This window comes from Mytilus trossulus, chromosome 6 (assembly GCF_036588685.1).
Source record: "Mytilus trossulus isolate FHL-02 chromosome 6, PNRI_Mtr1.1.1.hap1, whole genome shotgun sequence".
In the NCBI taxonomy this organism is placed as follows: Eukaryota; Metazoa; Mollusca; class Bivalvia; order Mytilida; family Mytilidae; genus Mytilus; species Mytilus trossulus.
The window spans coordinates 4573479-4594324 of NC_086378.1; the positions used below are offsets into that span (position 1 = coordinate 4573479).

Here is a 20846-nt window from a genome sequence, read left to right on the forward strand (position 1 = left end):
TTGAAATAATAAATTTATTTCATAAAAACCTGTGACAGAATTATCAGTACACATCATATGTGTATGTGTTTGAGCTTTTGATTTTGCTATTTGATTATGGACTTTCCTTTTTGATTTTTTTTTCAGTTCAGTTTTTTGTGATTCTAATTTTCATAGAAGCACTAGCTGAACAAAATTCTTGCAAATTTATGTATAAACCTCAGTCCTTTGCCTCTCTCTGCAAAGGTCAAGTCAGAAACTCATACACAGCTTTTATAATTTAATGAATCTTTCATCTTTCACAGATTTCTTCAACTTGGGTTTATTAATGTATTCTGTTTATATATGTATTAAAAGTTCGATAACTAAGCTAAACAAATACAAAATATGCAAAACTTAACAAATTACCAATCAGCACACAAACATGACATAAAAAGCATGAATATATATATATAGCACTGATGTGTTATAAAAACTAGTGATTTTTGTTCATTTGACACAGGGGAATTTTGATTGTTTCATGGCACACAATTAATGTAATATATACAACTTCAAGTGATGTTAAAAATCATGTGCTAAGTGTATCATTGCAGAAATATATATACAAAGCTGACATAAACAGTGCTAAAATCATTGAAAAGTATATAATCTTTTATGAAAAAAAATCAACTATATAAGTTTTTTTTCACTATTACAGTACAACTTTTTTGTTTTCTTCAACCAATGCAGAGAATAAGAAATCTTATTGAATCCTCTTATAAGTTTCTGCTTCAAATTTTTAAAACAAATTTGACCATTTGCAATCATTTTCAAAGAACGACATTTTTAATCAATATACACAAAGAAGCCGTCATACATCAGAAGATCATACTGATGAGAAATTGACAAAGAATTTAAAAGTAGTTATAGATTTTCTAATAAATGAATGTTCATAAAAGACAAATTGTGTATGGTTTTGTTGATACAATGGTAAAGTTATTGCACAGTTAGATAAATGTTCATTATAAATCAATATTGCAGTACTGGCAGTATGTATCTCTGTGTAATTATGCTTTTTTTTAGAAATATTTAAAAAAAAAATGAAAAAAAAATGGGGCACTTCATTATGTTAGTGGTTTTATTTTGTATCAGAAGATTTAAAAACAATCAAAATTTCATGCACAGACAAGTATCTGCAAAATGTTGCCCTTTGATTGAAGCAACTAGATCGTTTACAAATTTATTTATATAACATTTTGTTGTAGGTAAAAACATCATTACAAAAATAACATTATGACCAATTAAAACCTTTCTGGCATGAAAGTTGAAATTACCCTGACTGTTTTATTATACACTACAAAATCTACATTTATACACTTTTGACATCTACATGTATTACACATTTTACTTTTATATATAAATTACTATATATCATACCATGTGCAATCTATTCAATGGATTTCTGATTACTAGTCTAAACATAGATATAAACACAATGCTGTCTTTGGTAAACAGTTCCACCCATTATTTTCTCTTGATCAAAACTTAACAATACCATAAATCAAAAATACACATAAAAATAGTTAAAATAAAGTCAATTATTTTTTTCTTTCCAAAAAAATGTAAAATAGAAATGCATTTACATATAAACATTGAACATGCATATTTATCATTAAAGTAAAACATCTGATCATTACTGAATTTATCTTAATTTCCAAAAGTGTGTATGACTAAATATAAAATTTCATTCTTCTATATCTGTTATTAGAAATAAGTTGAATAAGTGAAAACTATTCAATTATTATCAAACACTTTAATATGGTAAGTAAGAAAAATACATTTTGGCAACAGATCATTAGTAAAGTATTTTCACTAATTTCATTACTTTACAACCTGCTTAAAATAATTCAAAATTATAAGTGAGTTATCCCACCAACATTGACCAGTATACAGAACTGTTATCTTAGAAATATTTCTCCATCTTCTAACTCTTTACTCTTTTCAGGCCTGTCTGACTTTTCTTTTGAACCTTTCCTCATGAAAATCCATGGAGCACTAAGTCTACTACGATTACTTTTGATACTGTGACTAGACAAACTGTCACCCTTCATGTTCATTGGTGACCTTGGGGTACAGGGTGATGATGACCCCCGTGAGGAATCAGGGACTTCCAGCGGTGTTGTCAGTCTCAGTTCTAATGAATTACCACACTGTCTAACAATATTAACAACCTCCTCATGTTTAGCCCACTTAGTGTCTCTGCCACAAACAGCCACTACGAAATCACCAACCTTCAATCTACCAGCCTGGAAAACACAGTATCAGATATATATACAAAACTGGCTGCCAACAATGTGTTATATTTATTACTGGTTTCTGACATTGTATAATATTCATTACTTGCTTCTGACATTGTAAAATATTAATTACTTGTTTCTGCAATGTGTAATTAGGAGATAACTGTATTGTGTTTTAAGCTCCAACGGCATCAATTGGGGATTTGATGGTTGCAAATTAAGTTTACTGGCGATGCGTTAGCGGAGACAGTAAACGGGTATTTGCGACCATCAAATCCCCAATTGATGCCGTCAGAGCTTAAAATACAATATTGTTATCTCCATTCTAATGAAACTGACAGAAAACAACGTTAAAACATGTATTTAAAATCTGCAATATGCCGTCTGCGCTTGCGCGTACGTCCCAAGGCATCAATTGTCAATTGATGCCATGTAAATAAGTGACGTTATCCAATCAAACTAAACGTTACAAACGTTGTTGTATTAGAATATCTATTACTTGTTTCTGACAATGTGTAATATTCATTATTGGTTTCTGACATTGTTTAATTGCTCATTGACATTGTGTAATATTTATGACTGAATGTCCAATAATGTGGGTTATTTATGAGTGGTAATTATCATTCTGTGAAATTTTCATTGGTTACAAACATTTTTGGCATTTTTGGCTAGTTTTACCTACACTGTGTATACTTTTGATTGGTAACCAGAATTGCTTGGTATTCTTGACTGGATATCCACATGGTGTATTATTTTTATTGGTTACCAAGGTTTTTGGTATTTATGGCTAGTTTTGTCTGTATGACTTTTTGATGTGTGTATAGCCTCCAATTAAATAACCTAAAAATGAACACTTACCTCAGCAACACTGCCTTGTTCTATCTCAGCAATCCTGACAGGACAATCTCCTCTAACACTAAAACCAAATCCTTGCTCATGATTCTTCTTCAGAATCACAGTACGTGGAGCAGACCACTCATTCTTGGCATTGAATATTGCAATAGGACCCTTAAAATCAAATGTATAGATCATTATGAGCATCAAATATTGAATTTAGGTCCTAAGATTTCAATTAATGTTTTTATTTATTAGTATCAAATAATGTTGTAGGATCTAAACAAATGCAATGTATATTTAATCGATAGAATAAATATCTAAAGTGCATTGCATAAATTTTACTTACTGAAAGAATGAATTTGGCTATAATCTAACTAAGAATTTATATAATGAAACCAAGCTATAGGTCTTTAAAGGATATTCATATCTTCAATTCTAGAAAGTAAATAAATTTTAGATGATACAGTACTGTTACCATGCTTGTACTCATAAAGTATATTTCACAACAATTCTCTTCATTTCTAGAAAAGCTGTAGCTGGCCAACATATAATACAGTCAAATCTGCTATATAGATAACCTTCGTTAAACAAAAACCTGTCTTGTCAGGTCACTTTTTTTTATGCTGTGTATTTTGAATCCTAATACAATAGTCACCTTTAAATGTAGGTTTGACTGTACAACACTATTTATTTTTGGTTAGTAAAACTTACCAGTCTAGCAAATATATCCTTAACCTTGACACTTTTGAAGTCTGGTGTAAGTGTTTCCAGTGTTCTCTCTGACCTGGGGACGATGGTCTGTGATAGAACAAGATCTAAATTGAAGTTATCTTCTTCTTCCAATTCAGAAAACTTCTTTAAACATCTATAAATAAAGACAAGTGTAATAGTTAATGGCTCTGGAATGTATGGTATCAACTGGGAGATATGTACTCCATATGCAGGTGCTGCTGGAAGGTTGCTACATAGAAATGAAAAGTTAACAATTGGCAGCTGAAATCATCTCTTTTTGCTTGTACCGTTTTGATTTTATAAAGGGATGTAACACCACTACTAGCCATGAATTGAAATTAGCCCATCCTACTTACCTACCGGTAGTGTGAAATATAAAGGGTCTCTATTGGTTGCTTTAAACCAATAATATTCCTAGAAATGTATAGGAGGTAAGATAAATATGTTTACAGGTGTTTAACTGTTTCATGTAAATAATACCTACTCATCATGAGAAGTTTTCAGTATATCTAAGAAGGTGTCAATCTTTCTAAGTTGTTTACATAAATCATGAAGACGTAAAGCTTCTTCATAACAGTTCAACGATTCTTTCAAATGAGCTTTCCCTAAAAATAAAGAAAATCCAAAATTAAAAATTTCATGTTATATCTTTTATAAACATAGCAATAAGAAAATAATGAGCACAATAAAGGATGAATGGATTGATGATTGGGTAATAAATTGTTAATATTAACATACATTTCAGGACAAAACAATGTTGACATGAAATGATTATAAACCTTACTTTTTTTATCAAGCTTGTTTACAAGGGAACAACCCACTATAAATTATATGGCACGCTACTGACCCCCTACGAACCATAGAGGGTTAGTAAAATCCATAGGGGGTGAGGCTGTAGGGGGTCGGTCAGTAGTTAACCATAGTTAACCATATAAAGAATTTATTGCACAGTGGACTTATTCTGCTGCGTTTTGTTGAAGAACAAACAATGAAACACGACAGCATCAATAGATGATGTCACCATTAACACGTCATTGACCCCCAATGAAATTTACTACCCCCCAACAGACTCATAGGGGGTCACCACGTGACGGCGTTAAACCAATCACAACTTGATAATTTACCCACAATGCAATAAAAGAAAATTTGTTTCTTTACCTGAACACATATTATTCTGAATCTTGTCTGACCAGTCTTGCTCTTACTTCTAAAAGCAGCAAACACTAGTCTTTGTTCATGTTTGTTGTTCTTTGTCTGTAACTGTGGGTCGTTACATATTTTCTGTTTCAATTTTAATTCAGAGTTGGGCGTTGGTGTGAATGTTCTTTTATGCTGTCAAAACATTCGGATTTTAAGAGCAAATTTTTTTTTTTCTTAAATACTTTCACTAAACCTACCTATTTGAATTCTTTCTTCAGAACTACGTGGGATTTTCATCTTACTATTCTCGTTTGTATCTTCTTCTGTACTAAGATGAGCAGAAAGGAAATACTGAAGTGAATACTCATCCTCTACATCTGTAATGTAAAAAAACTTGTTTCAGAACACCCAGAGTAGAAATATATTGATTATACAAACATGAGAAAATTAATTAATCACCAGTTTAAATCTCAAAATACAGAAAAGTTGGTCACAGAAAAATCTCAATGCTGAATATATGAACTTGTGAAAAATTCAGGTATTTATAAGCAAAATATAGAATAAATTATGTTACCATTACTAGATTTTTACTTTTCCAGGTTAAAAAGCATTAAAGCATTCTTATATATTTTGAAGGATTTTCTCACCGGTAGGATCTAATATTGCACAAGCCATGTTGTGATGAGCTAGAGCTTTGAAATACTCATGTTTAACTTGAGCCATTGATATCCATGAGTAAGGTATGTAGTCCTTTACTGGGTCAGAGGACATTAATAATGCTGTTTCTTCATAATACACAGATACCTGGAATTTTAATTAACAAATATAGCTATTAACGCAGATAAATGAAAAATAAGTAAACTAGATTTAAAACACAGGTTACAAGGGAAAAAAGTTTATGTCATCGTTAAATTAAATGAATACTGATAAAAATGGTTCACTGAAAACACTGAAAATGCAGATACATTAATATAATATTAACTGTTATAATTGAACAAAAATTACCTGAAAATGAAAGATACTTATTATTCATCTATAAATAATTCTTAAAGTTGAAAATACATCTTACCATCATGGCTTCTTGAGCAGCTTTAATATAAGGCACCATTCCATCCTGCAGATCTTTCATGACAAATCTTTCAAATACACATTCTTGAGCTTGACACTGAAATTATATAAATGATTAGGACATTGTTTTAAATACATAATTTATTCATACCACTGCTATCACTGTATATTGATTGATTGATTGGTGTTATACACAACCTCTAATACTGTTGGGCTATTTCTTGGCAGTCAGTTTTTATTGGTGAAAGAAGCTGTTTGGTTGCTGTCTCATTGATGTATTAGCCAAATCTCTATTCAAACTGAAATTGTGTTAAAAGAGCAAGATTGTGTAAAAATGATTATTTTTGAAATCTCAGGTAAATTTTAACGTAGTTGAGTACATCTCATGGATGTAATTTTTAATCACCTAGTTAATAGCGATGAGAACATGTTGTGAAAGCAAACATATTCTGTATAATATAAATGTAATTTCATGGTATATTAAACACTATAAATTCACATAAAAATTCTCTGCATAATTAACGCCTTATTCCTATAATGAGAAGCGCCACCTACCATCATGAGCTGTACTAACATGGTCAATGATTCTGGTTGCATGTCCATACTGGGAGGGTTTGTAAAGTGGTTGTGTATGTACCCTAATGTTCCTGCTGCTAACTGGAAGCTCTTTATAGCAGATTCTATTCCAGATTCCTTCGTTCTATCCTAAAATATGAAAAATTCTTAAATTTACTCATTTGAAGACTATCATTTACACTAAGTGACATTTAAGGCTGTCAGTTGCATTCTCAGACCACTGTATCTACTAGAATGTCTATCAAACAATCTTTATTCTTAAATTTACTCTTTTTAAGACTATCATTTACATTAAGTGACATTCAAGGCTGTCAGTTGCATTCTCAGAACACTGTATCTACTTACACATCTATCAAACAATCTTAAATAAACCAGTTCAATAAAATCTGTTTTTGCCTAAATGTATTTTTTCTCATTAGTTTGACAGCAAAAGTCCAACTAAAACCAAATGCAGTTTTCTATGTTCAGTGGACTGTGAAATTGGTGTCAAAACCCTAATTTGGCATAAAAATTAGAAACATCATATTGTAACAAACATGTGTACTAAGTTTCAAGTTCATAGGACTTCACTTTCATCAAAAATTACCTTGATCAAAAACTTTAACCTTAAGCAGGACAGACAAACAGACACACAGACCAGAAGTCATAATACCCATAAATGGGGCATAAAAATAACATTTTATTTGAAATTTGTTGCTATATTTAACACCCTTGATAATATCAAATATGTTGTCTTTGTATATAAAAAGTACCTCAGTGCATGTATATTGAAATGATTTTGTATGAAGCAAAGATACTAAACAGTACAAGTCTTCTACAAACCTGTTTACAGCCTATCTGTGTATATAAAGCACCAATATTAAACAGCACACTGCCTTTCTCAAAACCTATGGTTTTCTGTGTGTTTGGCACACCAGTTAAGGAATCATACCTGAATGAAAGAAAATTTTATTTTTATCGAATTTCTGTTTTTAGTTTAATGTTAACTATTTTTTATGATACCTGTATGAAACAGATCATTTTTTTCTCAAAAGATATACAAAAACAATTTCTTCCAGTCAATAATTCTATGAATATTAACTGACCTGAAAACTCATGCAAAATAGTCATATTGAAACTGAAAGAAAGAAGATATAAATTTGGTTTCCTTGTTCAACGAAACTATCCTCATTGAAAAAATAAAAGACCAATCAAATGTACTACTGCTACAACTAAAATATTGATTAATTCACCTGTAATATACAAGGAAAACATAATTAAAGAGAAAAAATAAATAAGGTTTATAATAAATTACAACTAGAGGCTCTCAATAATCTGAGTTGCTCACCTGACTCAACTTGGGTTTTTGAAGTCATATAAAACAGATAAAATTCATCACAGATACTTCTATAATGATTGAAGCCAAATTTGGTTTGATACTGCATTCCATTCTGTGGTTCTATTAAAGAAGACATTTGTATGTGTTTCCCATATAGATAAAATGAGTCACCCAGTGGCACCAATCTTGGATGATGGATCGGCTACAAAGTAACAACACTTCGTCAGCACCTCATAGGGAACATTCATGCTATGTTTGGTTTTATTCCATTCAATGGTTCTCTTAAAGAAGTCATTTGTATATATTTCCCATAGGGTCCTATGTTCAACTGAGTCCCCCGCTGGCGGCCATTTTGGATGATGGATCGGCTACAAAGTAACAACATTTGGTCTACACCTTCGGGCCAGGTGAGCCAAAAATTACCAACAAACAGTGAATTCAAACACCCTCTCTTAAATCAAAGAGCTGAATAGCTCTGAGGGGAAAGACGGCCCTTGTTTCTATTTAATTATGTTTTTGGAAAAGGGGGGGGGGGGGGGGTATCTTTTGATAGTTTTCATATGAAGAATGAAAAAGAGAACAGCTAGAACATGTAGAAAGGTTGTCAATATTGAAATCAATTGTTGTTTATGTAATTTCATTTCCTTAGATTAGGATTCAATTTGGACCAATGGAAGAGATCTGCATCTTCTAAATCTAAACATTTGATTAAAGTTGATAGCTAATTATAAAACTCAACTGAATTCTGTCATTTCACAACAACTACAATATTTTCTGAAATCTTGATTGTGTACTACTGAACTGCAGGCTTGGGCCATTTTCCATTTTTTGTGACAGTTCTCTTGGATTTTTAGGTTTTTTCTTTCGAAAGTGTGGACTGAAAAATCTATTCAGTTTTAAATTTCCATTGTTGAAGTTCAGAGTTATAACTCTCATCACAGGGAATCAGGTACTAATAAAAAAAACAATATGAGAGATGTAAACTGTGTGAAGCTTGTTTCCAAATCTTGATTTTGAAATATTTGTAAATACACAACATGTAATAAATATGTTTAAACTACAAAATGCAAATTTTTTTAATTTTTTTTTTTACCATTACAATGATTATGTAGGTACACCAAAATTTAGTTTTAATAGAAGACTACTTATCCAATGAAATGTTACATTTGAAGTGTTTAAATACATTAACTTTTATTTTAGTGGATAATTACTCATCAATTGAGGTGCTCCTGAATTGGAGGAAGATTCTCAGAATTTTTATAGAAAAAGTGGTCTCACTAATTAGCGACAAGAAGCGACAAGAAGAAGATTTTTTTCTTGTCGCTAAATAGTCTTCTTGACGCTTCTTGTCGCTTTTTGACGTTCTTGTCTCTGATTAGTAGGACTCGAAAAAAGTAATAAAATCGTTTCTTTCCCCTGTCTCATGTAACCCCACTATCTTTGTTTATTTTGAAAGTTGTTGACCTACAAATTAAAGTATTGTATGTTAATGTTTAAATCATCTACAGTAAACAATATTATGTTTAGATTTAACAAATACAAATTTGTAATTAGTGCACGATCTCTAAGAATGATTGAAATATTACACCAGTGAACTGGTGAAGGATATCCCTGCTTCTTCCAAGAATGACGTCACTATAAAATGCAATGTAGGTTGGATATATTTAGAATATCTCGTCATACTAATTTTTCCGAATTGTAAAATAAACGTAAATAGTGTAAAGGAGAGTTCAAGATACGATAATTTTGTGAGAAACAGAAGGGAAATGTGTAAAAAAGTGCAGACATGTGACAGAGTTGTCAAGCCACAACTGGAGATTTGGAAATTTTCAGCTGGAGTTTGGGCTTCATAACTGGAGATTTTTAATCGACCTTTTATCGACGCACGCAATGTTTTTTTAATGTGTTTTCAAACTGCATATATCTTCTTTTTTTGTTAACAAAGCAATGATTCCATACCTTTCAACACCTGCATAGCCATTTTTACTTGAAAAAAATAAAGATAATGGGTTATTCAAATATTTATTACTATGTATAGTTCAAGAGTAAGTGGATAGCCATGATACATAGTTGGCAAAAAGTATCTCCGCTTAAGCTACATTGTCAACTTTTGGTACCACTACTAATCATGCTAGTAACAGAAGGTGTTGAAATGATAAACATTTGTAGTTGGTTTTCTGTTGGGTAGCTGTCTCCATATTTGGTCAAGTCATTAGTGCCACCATAGTCAGCTTTGCATGAAGTGTAGTAAGCATGGTATTGACCTTATGCACTGGAGTTGCACCATTTGAACTCAGATCTCCAGGCAGAGTTGGATTTGGTTAGATAATTGGTCTTCTTTAATTTGCTGCTTGGGGTATTTGGTGATAACATACGGTTTGCATTTAGTCAAATATTAAATTTTAGAGTTGTCCAAGGTTAACATACTCATACTGGATGGAATACAAGCCATAAATATCATATTTGAGTTGCTTTCATTTGTCTCTGAGATTCAGTAACTGATCCTTGCAGAATTGTTATCAACACATTCAAAATAATTAAAGCACAAAGTCGTTGTTTATACAACTAATCTGTTGTCAATATTTCACTTTTAATCATCCTGGTATGTATCTTAAACTTGCTAGTTATCACCAGGTATTGCCAATTGTCTTTTATTGTTGTATACACAGTGTAATCCTTAACACCTTCATTGATTACAGGACGCTAATTGAATATTTACTTTTCAAACAAAATCAAAACAGAAAATCGTGACTTCCGGTTTTCTCGGACTTTTCCCATATAAATTTCGGGTTTCTCGGACTTTTTCTCTGTCTGTAATAAAATTTTGTAAACAAACATGTCTACTGAAATTTTCGAGATTGACATTTTCAAAAAGCGGAAGATTTCAAATTTTAACGGGAGGGACGGAAGAGGGTCTGAAAAGCGGGAGATTTTGACTCCCGCCGGAAGAATCACATGTATGAAAGTGTTTAAAGTCAAACTATTCATTTCTGGGTCTCCTTCTCTTCAATCTAAGTAAGATTTGTTGGGGGGTTTTCCACACTATAACATGTATAAAATCAAAATGAATGATGTGAGGGAGTGTCTCTCTGGTCAACCCCATAGGGGATTGACGGCTTGAAGCCGTCTTTCCCCAAAAACAACTTTTTCTTACCAGTGAAAATGTAAGCCAGTCATCTTATCAGAAAATCTTTTCTCCACATAGTACAACTGATTTACATACTCCGTTAACAATTCAACGCCTTCTTCATTTCTCTGTGGAGTTCTTATTGCCTGCAACAAGCGTTAAAATTTGTAAATTAAATAGAAACCACAGCCAATAATTTATTTTAGTTTTCCTTTTTATGTCTACATGCTACAATTGCCAGAGTAATGAATTACAAAAGAACAATTAACTTTCAACCTATGGTCACAAATCTTTTTGAAATGATATATGTACATGCAAATCTTTTAAAACAGTGTTGCAATTAATAAGAGTATATACAATCATGATTTTTTGTAATATTTGTGAACTAATTTGCTTACACAACATTGATTTTGTTTTTGAAATTGACTAATCCAAAATTGAAACATATTTCTATCCCTTTGCCTGTTTTTGTTGGTCATTGATGATAACATCACACAATGAATACAGTATACCCAAGATGATCAAGTGATTCAGATTGAAATAGGGTTATTTAGAGTGACAACACTCAAGATTTTTTTATCCTGCCATGCAAAAACTGAGGATTAATCATTATTCGTGGAATATCAATTTTCGTGGATTTCGTGGGTAAAGGTGTCCTACAGTTTATAGAATAGACTGACTGATGTTTCTGATAACACCCATTTACTGTTGAAATTCACAATCCATACATGTGCTGGACTGTGATACTCAGATTAGGAGATTTGGATATTTTGGTCAGGAGTTTGGACCTCAGATCAGGTGGTTTTTATTGACATAAATTTTGTAAATGTAACCGTATCATGTAGAATTTGTTTTTGAAAGTGTTTTTTTTTTTCTTCGAATTTCCATCAAAATGTTTTATGTTTATAGTACCCTTGTTGCCTTTCTATTTGAATGATATCACATTATTAAAAAGAAGTAAAGCTGACAAGGATTTTAATCAGTCTGAACTTTTGAAATTTTTCATACACAGGATTTTTTTCTCCTAAACAGGAGGAAGGGAGGAGACCCCTGATAACAGGATTATTGTACTCAGGTCGGGAGTTTCACATGTATGACAATCAGAAGTGATGTTTAACTGAGTCACCTAGTATATCTTGTGTATAAAGAGTGTATTTTAACAAACCAACAAACCAATATGTTATTTCAAAAGAGATATATACCTTTCTAAACAGTAATAGTTCATCTATCTCAGTCTGATAAACAGAGCCATCTTCACTGTAATGTTCCAATATAAAGTCCTGCAATACAACATACTTCTACATAAGTTCATTTCATATTTATATTACATGATTTATATTTACCAGGACAACAAAAAAAAAACAGAAATGTCCTAGCATTGCTTAAGGGAGGTACCATGACCAATAGCCTAACTAAATAGGTAAATATTCTGTTCTTTGATAGATAAAAGTTTGAGTAGACATTACAAAAACTGTACGCAATACTTCAAAATTCAACATAGATAATTGCTACCCTCACTGTATCTAATATATTACTGTATTGTCACAGGAGATCTACAAAAGGAGTTTATCCAATCACACTCACCCCACATCCCTATATTAATGGCTATTAGGTAAAGGCCTAAACAAGTAAATGTTTCATTCTTTCCCTCTCCGTTTTGATCAGAAGATGTATGTTCTATATAGTGAATTTTGTTATTTTTTCTAGATAAATCCTTAGTATGTATTGTATTAGTTGATTACCTTTATAGGTATCTCAATGTCACATTCTGTTGTTTCTTTCAATCCTAATGGTATCATAGGTACATTACTGGTACAGCTAAAATACAATTAAAGATTCATAAAAATCTAAATAATTAATAATTTTTTCACAAGATACATTGTAACAGTAAAATCATGAAGCACTATCACATATTCAATTTAGAAGTGTATAGTTACAAATAAATAATCATAGGTATCACTTCTGAGGCAATTGTTTTAGCAAGATAGTTAATAAATCCATTTTGCATTATTTGACCTTTTGTTAAAAGACCTGTCGTTAAATGTTTACATTAAACTATTTGAAAGTGGAACTGAAAAATCCCCCACTGTATGGCATCGTTTGTGCACCAACAAATATAGGAAAGCTTTGAAACTGAGGCATAAAAATTGAATTTCTTACAAAAGCCCAGATAAATGAAATCGATAAAAATGTAAAGTTTAAAGTGACATTTTTAATACCTGTTATAAGCTAAATGTTACAATTTAGTTGCATGTATCTTTTTATCTGTTGAGAATGTTTATATTTCAAGGTTACAATTTATATTAAACATAACGTTGTACTTATAAGATGTGTACATACTTTTCATGCTGGTAAACGATTACATTGCTGTTTAGATCTGAGAGTTCTTCTTTCAATAACTGTATATTAGAATTAAAGAAAGATAACTCTACAGCCACCAACTCCTTCAGTCGTTTGTTGCCAGTTGCCCTGTACAAACAAATTATAAGTGTTGCATAAAGATGAACGAAGTACAGTGAAACCTGTGTTATACGACACACTGGGGACCAGAAAAAAATGTCTGATTAAGCAGGGTGTTGGAATACTCAGATTTTTTTTGCAAGGATAGGCATATTCTAGGACTAGTTAAAGCAAGATGTTGGAAAATTTCCACTGTACAGTGTTTTAAGAAAAAACTGTTCTGAATATTAGGTTTTTATTTCAAATATAATTCATCTTAAAATACATTGGTACATGTTCCTGTGGGTTTAACTGTTGTGTTCCAATCTTCAGGCATAAATAAGTAAGAATTGTGAAAACTTTTAATATTTTTTTCTATAGAGTAATAAACATTGATAAAGGTTTTATTTCGGCAACATATAGCATTGTTGTGGATAACAAATAGTTATATGTTGATATCAATAACATTTTTTAATGAATAAATATGATTTTCAAAAATATTTCAAAACTTTAATAATAAGTACTGTAAGTTTTATCAAGAAGTGTTTTTGTTCATTTTGCATGGAATTGCTCATTTATAAGAAAAGTTACCTAAATAGGTTCTCTGCTCCATTTCTCATACGTAGTTCACGATTAATCTGATCATTGAGTTTAGATCTTCGTGATTGTAACTTCCCTCTGGCAGTAGAGATCAAAGGATCTGACCCCTGAAAAATTAAACCATGAAGATTTTACATGTATACAAATCAATGCATGTGACCCTTAAATAATTCAAATAAAATGGTCAGTAGCTTATATAACTACAATTTCACATTGTTTCAAATAAATCTGTTGATCTTCAGTTCCCTGGACTGACTATGAAAAAGAATACAGGTTTGATGTGACAGTTGGATGAGCTTGTACATGTTGAATGTCAAACATTCCTTAATTAGATCGGAAATGTTTTACATGCATTGATAACAACCATTCCATGTTTAAAATCAAATCTAATGTGACATTTAAAATTCAATAAATCACATTTAAATTTGTCAAAATATATTTTTCTTTAAATATTGATCAATAATAAAATGTCACAAATATCTTGTATTAAGTTTCATAACATAAGTATGAATAAATAGATTTCTAATTTTTTTGCTTTTTTAATTGTAAACATGTCAATAAGCCAAAATACTTTTCCGCCATAAACCTTTCTAAGCATCTTATTGGAGATTTAGAAATAAATACATTGTATGTGGGAACGGAATATATAATTTCACTAATTACAGTTGATCTTGTCATTATTGTCAATAAAGTTCTCCAACTGAATAAATTTTAAACAATTTAATAACAGTCCACATAAAAAGGCCACAACATTTAAATTTCCGCATACCAATTCAAAAGTGAATTTAACATGATTAGTGAACCATGTCAAATACTATTATATAGAGATAATAAAGACACACATCATGTGTAAAAAAAATAATTAAAATATTTTCCCTTTTAAAATAACAGAAATACCTACATTATGATTATTAATATTATAACATCCAATGATTAAATCTATATTATCCATCAGATTCATCAAATAATTGTGTAACCCATCGTGTAAAATTATAGGATAGATAGAGAGAAGTGTTACTATCCAAAGACTAGTGCTTGTTAAGTGTGGTGGTAATACTGACAGTTTTTGCCTGAGGATTATAACGAATACTACTACCTGTAATACATGATGTTGCAGAAGGTTGACACATTAAAATTCAACCTTGAATTAAAACATGTTTTTATATAATGACAACACTATCAAATAATTTTTATTCTCTTCTCTTTCCACCAAAGTCGTCAAACACACTCATAAACATTCATATCGTATGCAATAAACTCCATGTTTTCACACTTTGTATGTCAAAATGGACATCAAATCCTGCAACATAACTGCAAAGTCTTTTATTTGATAAAAGTTAATGTGAGCAGAAATTACTGCTTGCATGCAAGAATCAATTTTTATATTCATGTATTGTTGAGACGCTGTAGAAACAGTGATAAACATTGCATCACATAATTTTCATGAAATAAATTGAGAATGGAAATCGGGAATATGTCAAAGAGACAACAACCACCAATGGGTCTTCAACACAACAAGAAAATCCTGTACCCTAAGGTGGTCCTCAGTTGGCCCCTACATAAAACTGTGTACTAGTTCATTGAAAATGGAAGTTTCTGACAATGCATGTTACATTGTTACAGGTACCCTTGGTAAAAAAAGAATTGTTTCTGACAGCATATCTTGAAAACAATGTGTTCCAAGTACACGGATGCCCCATCCCCACTATCATTTTCTATGTTCAGTGGACAGTCAAAATGGGGGAAAATTTCTGATATGGCATTAAAGTTAGAAAGATCATATCATTGGAACAATTGTTCTAAGTTTCAAGTTGATTGGACTTCAATTTTATTAAAAACTACCTCACCCAAAAACTTTAACAGTTTACCAAACTTTTACCTGAAGCGAACGGACTAATGAACAAATGAACGAACCGAATGCACAGACCAGAAATTAAAACATACATAATGCCCATAGATGGGTCATAAAAACATGTTGAATAACATACTTCTTTCACAGTCCCTGTTATTGAATTCACTATATGTTGCATTATGTTCTTCAGTTCATTCTGTTTAATCAAAAGGATTGGACAACTTTTAGATATTTAAGACTATGAAAAGTAAAATAAAGACTGTCAGAGCCTTAATGGTTTGGGCGTGGTCTTCAAACTCTTGTTAAAAATTTTACTTGAAAATGGCATTATGGGCTCTGACCTCCTTCATTAGACCAGACAAGTGGTTTAGAAAACTAGACTGGGCTACAATATGTAACGTCCTGGGGACATTTTCTAACGTTCCATATCCAGTATTACAATGTACATTAAAATGATTAAGATCTTCTTGACTAATTTAATAAAATGCTTCGCCGAGTGCAGCCTTATAGGAATGCAGATATCAAACCCTTAAAAGTTAGAGCAAGTTTGGACACAACATTAAAGCTTGATACTATCTGAATTTGGATTGTGACCCCTCCCAAAAAAAATATTTGGAAAAAAAAAAAAAAAATGGCAAAATATCGAGAACAAAAAGTATGAACCCCCTAAATAAAACTCCTTCCATACTTTTAACACACTCCTCGGATCTATAATCCCAGCCTATCCTTTGTTGTATGGAACCTTGTATCACAAATTCAAAGGGATCCATACACTTAAACACTTAACGTTATTAGATATAAGAAGATGTGATATGAGTACCAATAAGACAACTCTCAATCCAAGTCACAATTTGTAAAATTAAACCATTAAAGGTCAAAGTAAGGTCTTCAACACATACAGAGACTTTGCTCACACGAAATAGCAAGCTATAAAGGGCCTTGAAAATGACTAGTGTAAACCATTCAAACGGGAAAACCAATGATCTAATCTATATAAAAATCTAAGAAATGAGAAAAACTTCTGAACCACATCAACAAACAGCAACTACAATGTACCAAACATCAGATTCCTAACTTAGGATAAGTGTAAACAAATGCAGCATGCCTGGAAACTAGAAAAAAAAAAGTTTTGGGCCCCTTTTTGCCCTTAATCCCTGATCCTTGGGGGAGCCAGTACCCCTAAACTCAATCCAAACATTCCCTTAGTGAAATGGAACTTTGTGGTACTATTTCAGAGATATCCATACACTTTCAGATGGAAAGTGTTAGTCTTTTTTTTAATTTTTTGATATTAATGCATGATAGGATGAAATTACATGTTTAAAATAATGTGGGTGCTGAATCTTCTTGTTAAGGAGGCTCGAGGGTATAAAAATTTCAGAAAAAAATCAAACATTTGTTTGTCATTACAAATTTTATTTATTTCCTTTTGTAGTTGTTACTTGATCATATGGTACAAAAATCATTCAAAACAATCAATTCGTGTTGGCCCCAGTTGACTTTCAAAATGTATACTTCATTGAAAAAGTTCCAAATTAGCTCCCTTTGGTGGAAAAATGCCATTTTTTGGCTCTAAAATTGAAATATCTTTTTCAACTCATCGGTGACCTATCTTTTTTAATATAATTTCCATATAAGCTGTACTAAAACTAAATTATTGTAAAATTTTAGCGATTTCTGTAATAAATTTCTTTTTTTTATTTCGATATTACCTTTATTTCTCCTATTACTTCAACAGAAAAAAAACACCTTTACAAAAATGTATGCTTCTTTCGATGGCAGATTGTGAGCGCAAATGAACGGTGACCCCACATTTTTATTTTATTTTTCTATTAACAATAAGATAAAGTTCATTTATAGAAAAATATAGAGAAATCCTATATAAATGATTTAGACCCGCGAACCCCCTTAAGCTGTGATTTGGTCCAGTTAAAGAAGGTCACAAATTAGTACATCTGAAGCTGTCAAACTGAATTTTAGACCCCCCTTAAAGTCATTTGAAAAAAGTGACTGGTGAAAAATAATGTTTATCCAATTCTTGAACTAATGCATGTACATATATAGGTGTATCAAAAACTTAGTCTTGTGTGCATGATTTTATCATTTTTTACGCAAACACACAATGTATCCTAGTCAGGGGTACAAATGTACTTCTTGTACAAGTTATTTTTAATTACTTGAAGAAGTAATATAAATATACTTATGTAAGTAAATTTGTAGGATACTTATACAAGTGAATTTTATTAACTTGTATAGGTAAAAAAAAATATTGGCTGAGTTATGTCCCTTAGACATTCAGATTTTTTACTTACAGAAGTAAAAAAGTCATCCTATCTTCTTTTATTGAACTCTTATGATTTCTTTGCTCTAATAGAATTTTGAATAATCTGCCCTTTGCAGATGTCTTTACTTATCATTTAAGTGTAATTTCATGGACAATGAAAATCCCATTCGACTGTTATCTTCAAAACACTGCTCATTTACAAGTCCGGGGATCCCCAAGGAGCAATTTTTGAAGGCCTTGCACAAAAACTTAAGATCTGTGCGCACTCATTCATTGTCGTGTTTCACTGATTGTCACCTTATAGAAAACAATCAACAAAGAAGCATTGATATCTAAAATGTGTACAACAGGAATAATCAGATAATAGTTTATTTTAGTGACATATCCATGGGTATTGCAATCACCAGATTTTTACGAGAAAGGTCACTATGCATACGGAAAATGAGGGTTTGGATTGGGTTAAATGATTAAAGAATAACGCCCTTGAAAAATAAAGATTCTAATATGACGTCCTTATTACGCTTTGTTAACAAAGCCGTGTTCTAATGAGCACAAAAAATATGTTTTACACATGGGCACGCACTTTTTATATTAACGTTATTTCCATCGTTATCCTTTTAAATATTTACATTTCAGCAGCTAACATAAACTTTTATAATATATATTTTTATCGAACAACATATACATTTTATTTACCCTGCTCGTAGCTTTTAAACTTATCAAATATGAAATGCAATATACAGACTCCTTGGGGAGGAAACGAGCACAGCCAAAAATTCTAACAGTATTTTCGTACGCTTTGACCTATAAATACATTGTATTTGTCATGTTAGAGTCGAAATTATTCCTTCATGTCATGCTCTAATTGCTCATTTTAACATGGGTAGGCATTATATTTGACCACATTACAAATATAATGCCTACCCATGTTAAAATGAGCAAGTGTAAAATACAGACAAATATAATGCCTACCCATGTTAAAATGAGCAAGTGTAAAATATCGGCAAATATAATGCCTACCCATGTTAAAATGAGCATATAGAGCATGAAATGTAGGAATTATTTCTTAATTAGAGAATAACGGGTAAAAAAAATGAAAATTAGAGAAAAAAGGTTTTTTTTTAAGATTAGAGAAAAAAGGGGTGAAAATTAAATGTTTACAGAATAACAGACCACTCCATCCAGACCCTTGAACATAGCTTTCTTTAATAAAATATTTCGTATTTTCGTATGTTCAGAGGTTCCGACTTTTAAAAACATCAAATCCCAATATGCCGAACTTAAACACACCTGATCCTGTCCTGCTCCCCCTAAAAAATCATAATAGCCTTTCAAGACATCATAATTATTTGGACTAGCTCCCCCTCTAGCTTGTCAAATGTCAGGAGGGGAAACATTGCATTGCAGAAATAACACTAAAGCAAGTTATTTGCAAATTCCAATGTTATCGTTACAAATATTTGAAATATGTGATAAAAAAATTACTGTTTTGATATCATTTTTAAAACAGACAATACTTCTTTCTGTGCAGTGAGCAGGTGAGTGAGTGTACTATAAGTTTAGATAGATAAATAGATTAGAAACCTTTCTCTTGCTTTTGTCTTCACTCTTGGGTGTGACTGGGGTCCCGTTTGTAGTCACTCCATTCATCATGACAGGCGTGAAACATAATCCACTTCACGGTAACATTTTAGACATCTTCCTCTTTCACTTGAAACTTTATCTCTAGAAACCAAAGGCAAAGGTGTGACGTTACTGTATACAGGATACCAGATCAGAATATAGGAATCCAGTCCAAATGAAAAGGATAATATGTGTAGGTTAGTCCCGTAAAGTTTGTACTTCAATTCTAATCATATGCCTGAAATTATTTATTTCCTAAATAAAGGACGCATAAGAACAAGAAATAACAGAAAAACAAAATTTGTTTATATTATTTTAGACAAAAGCATTCATTAAACATTATTTTATGACAATATTTGTGAGAGCCAGCTGGCTCAACAAGCTTCTTCACCAAAACAGCAGAAAATTTAGAGATGTACAACCTACCTTTCTTTCTGGAATTAGTCGAAAAGAAGTATTCAAAATAGAATGGAAAAAACGGACAAAATCAGCAATAAACGGTCATTGGACTAACAAACTACGCCTAGAATGTGAAGAAAAATCAACTCTACAAAATTTAGCAATTTCGAACTTAACAATAGGTGTCACACATCCAGTTTGGGCTACAGTTTCTTCATCAGTCTCGGACATTAGAAAAGCAATTGCAAAGCCGCATGTTAACGGGAACCTATCTATTACAAATCTGAACATTATACCGAACAACCCAGAAATACTTGGAAAGACTGAAAATATGTCCAGAAAATACTGCTATGAAATTCACAAAAAGAGACTATCAGCCGAGATATAACACTTCCCTAGGTATTACAGCTCCCCATAACGACACTAATGACAATATTTATCACCAATGTGTCTATCAGATATATATCATAAATAGTAAAATACTTGCCGTTAAAAAAAACTTTAGTGTGATGTTTATGCATAACTATTTAGAACGTTAATATCTGCTTGCTTAACTATAATATACACCATATATACAAGCCTGAACGTGTGTACTG

General features: G+C 31.5%; 1 protein-coding gene across 1 annotated transcript; it reads right to left on the reverse strand.

The window, feature by feature from the left end:
* Positions 1–446: 446 nt before the first annotated feature.
* Positions 447–20000, reverse strand: LOC134720625 (rhophilin-2-B-like). Its single transcript, XM_063582987.1, has 15 exons — positions 19813–20000; positions 14084–14199; positions 13394–13522; positions 12796–12871; positions 12256–12333; positions 11081–11199; positions 7431–7539; positions 6588–6737; positions 6034–6129; positions 5612–5768; positions 5222–5341; positions 4309–4429; positions 3804–3957; positions 3114–3263; positions 447–2264 (listed from the first exon to the last, which is right to left on the reverse strand). Exons 1-15 carry the CDS (start codon positions 19879–19881, stop codon positions 1917–1919), a joined length of 1992 nt encoding a protein of 663 aa, XP_063439057.1. The 5' UTR covers positions 19882–20000; the 3' UTR covers positions 447–1916.
* Positions 20001–20846: the final 846 nt, after the last annotated feature.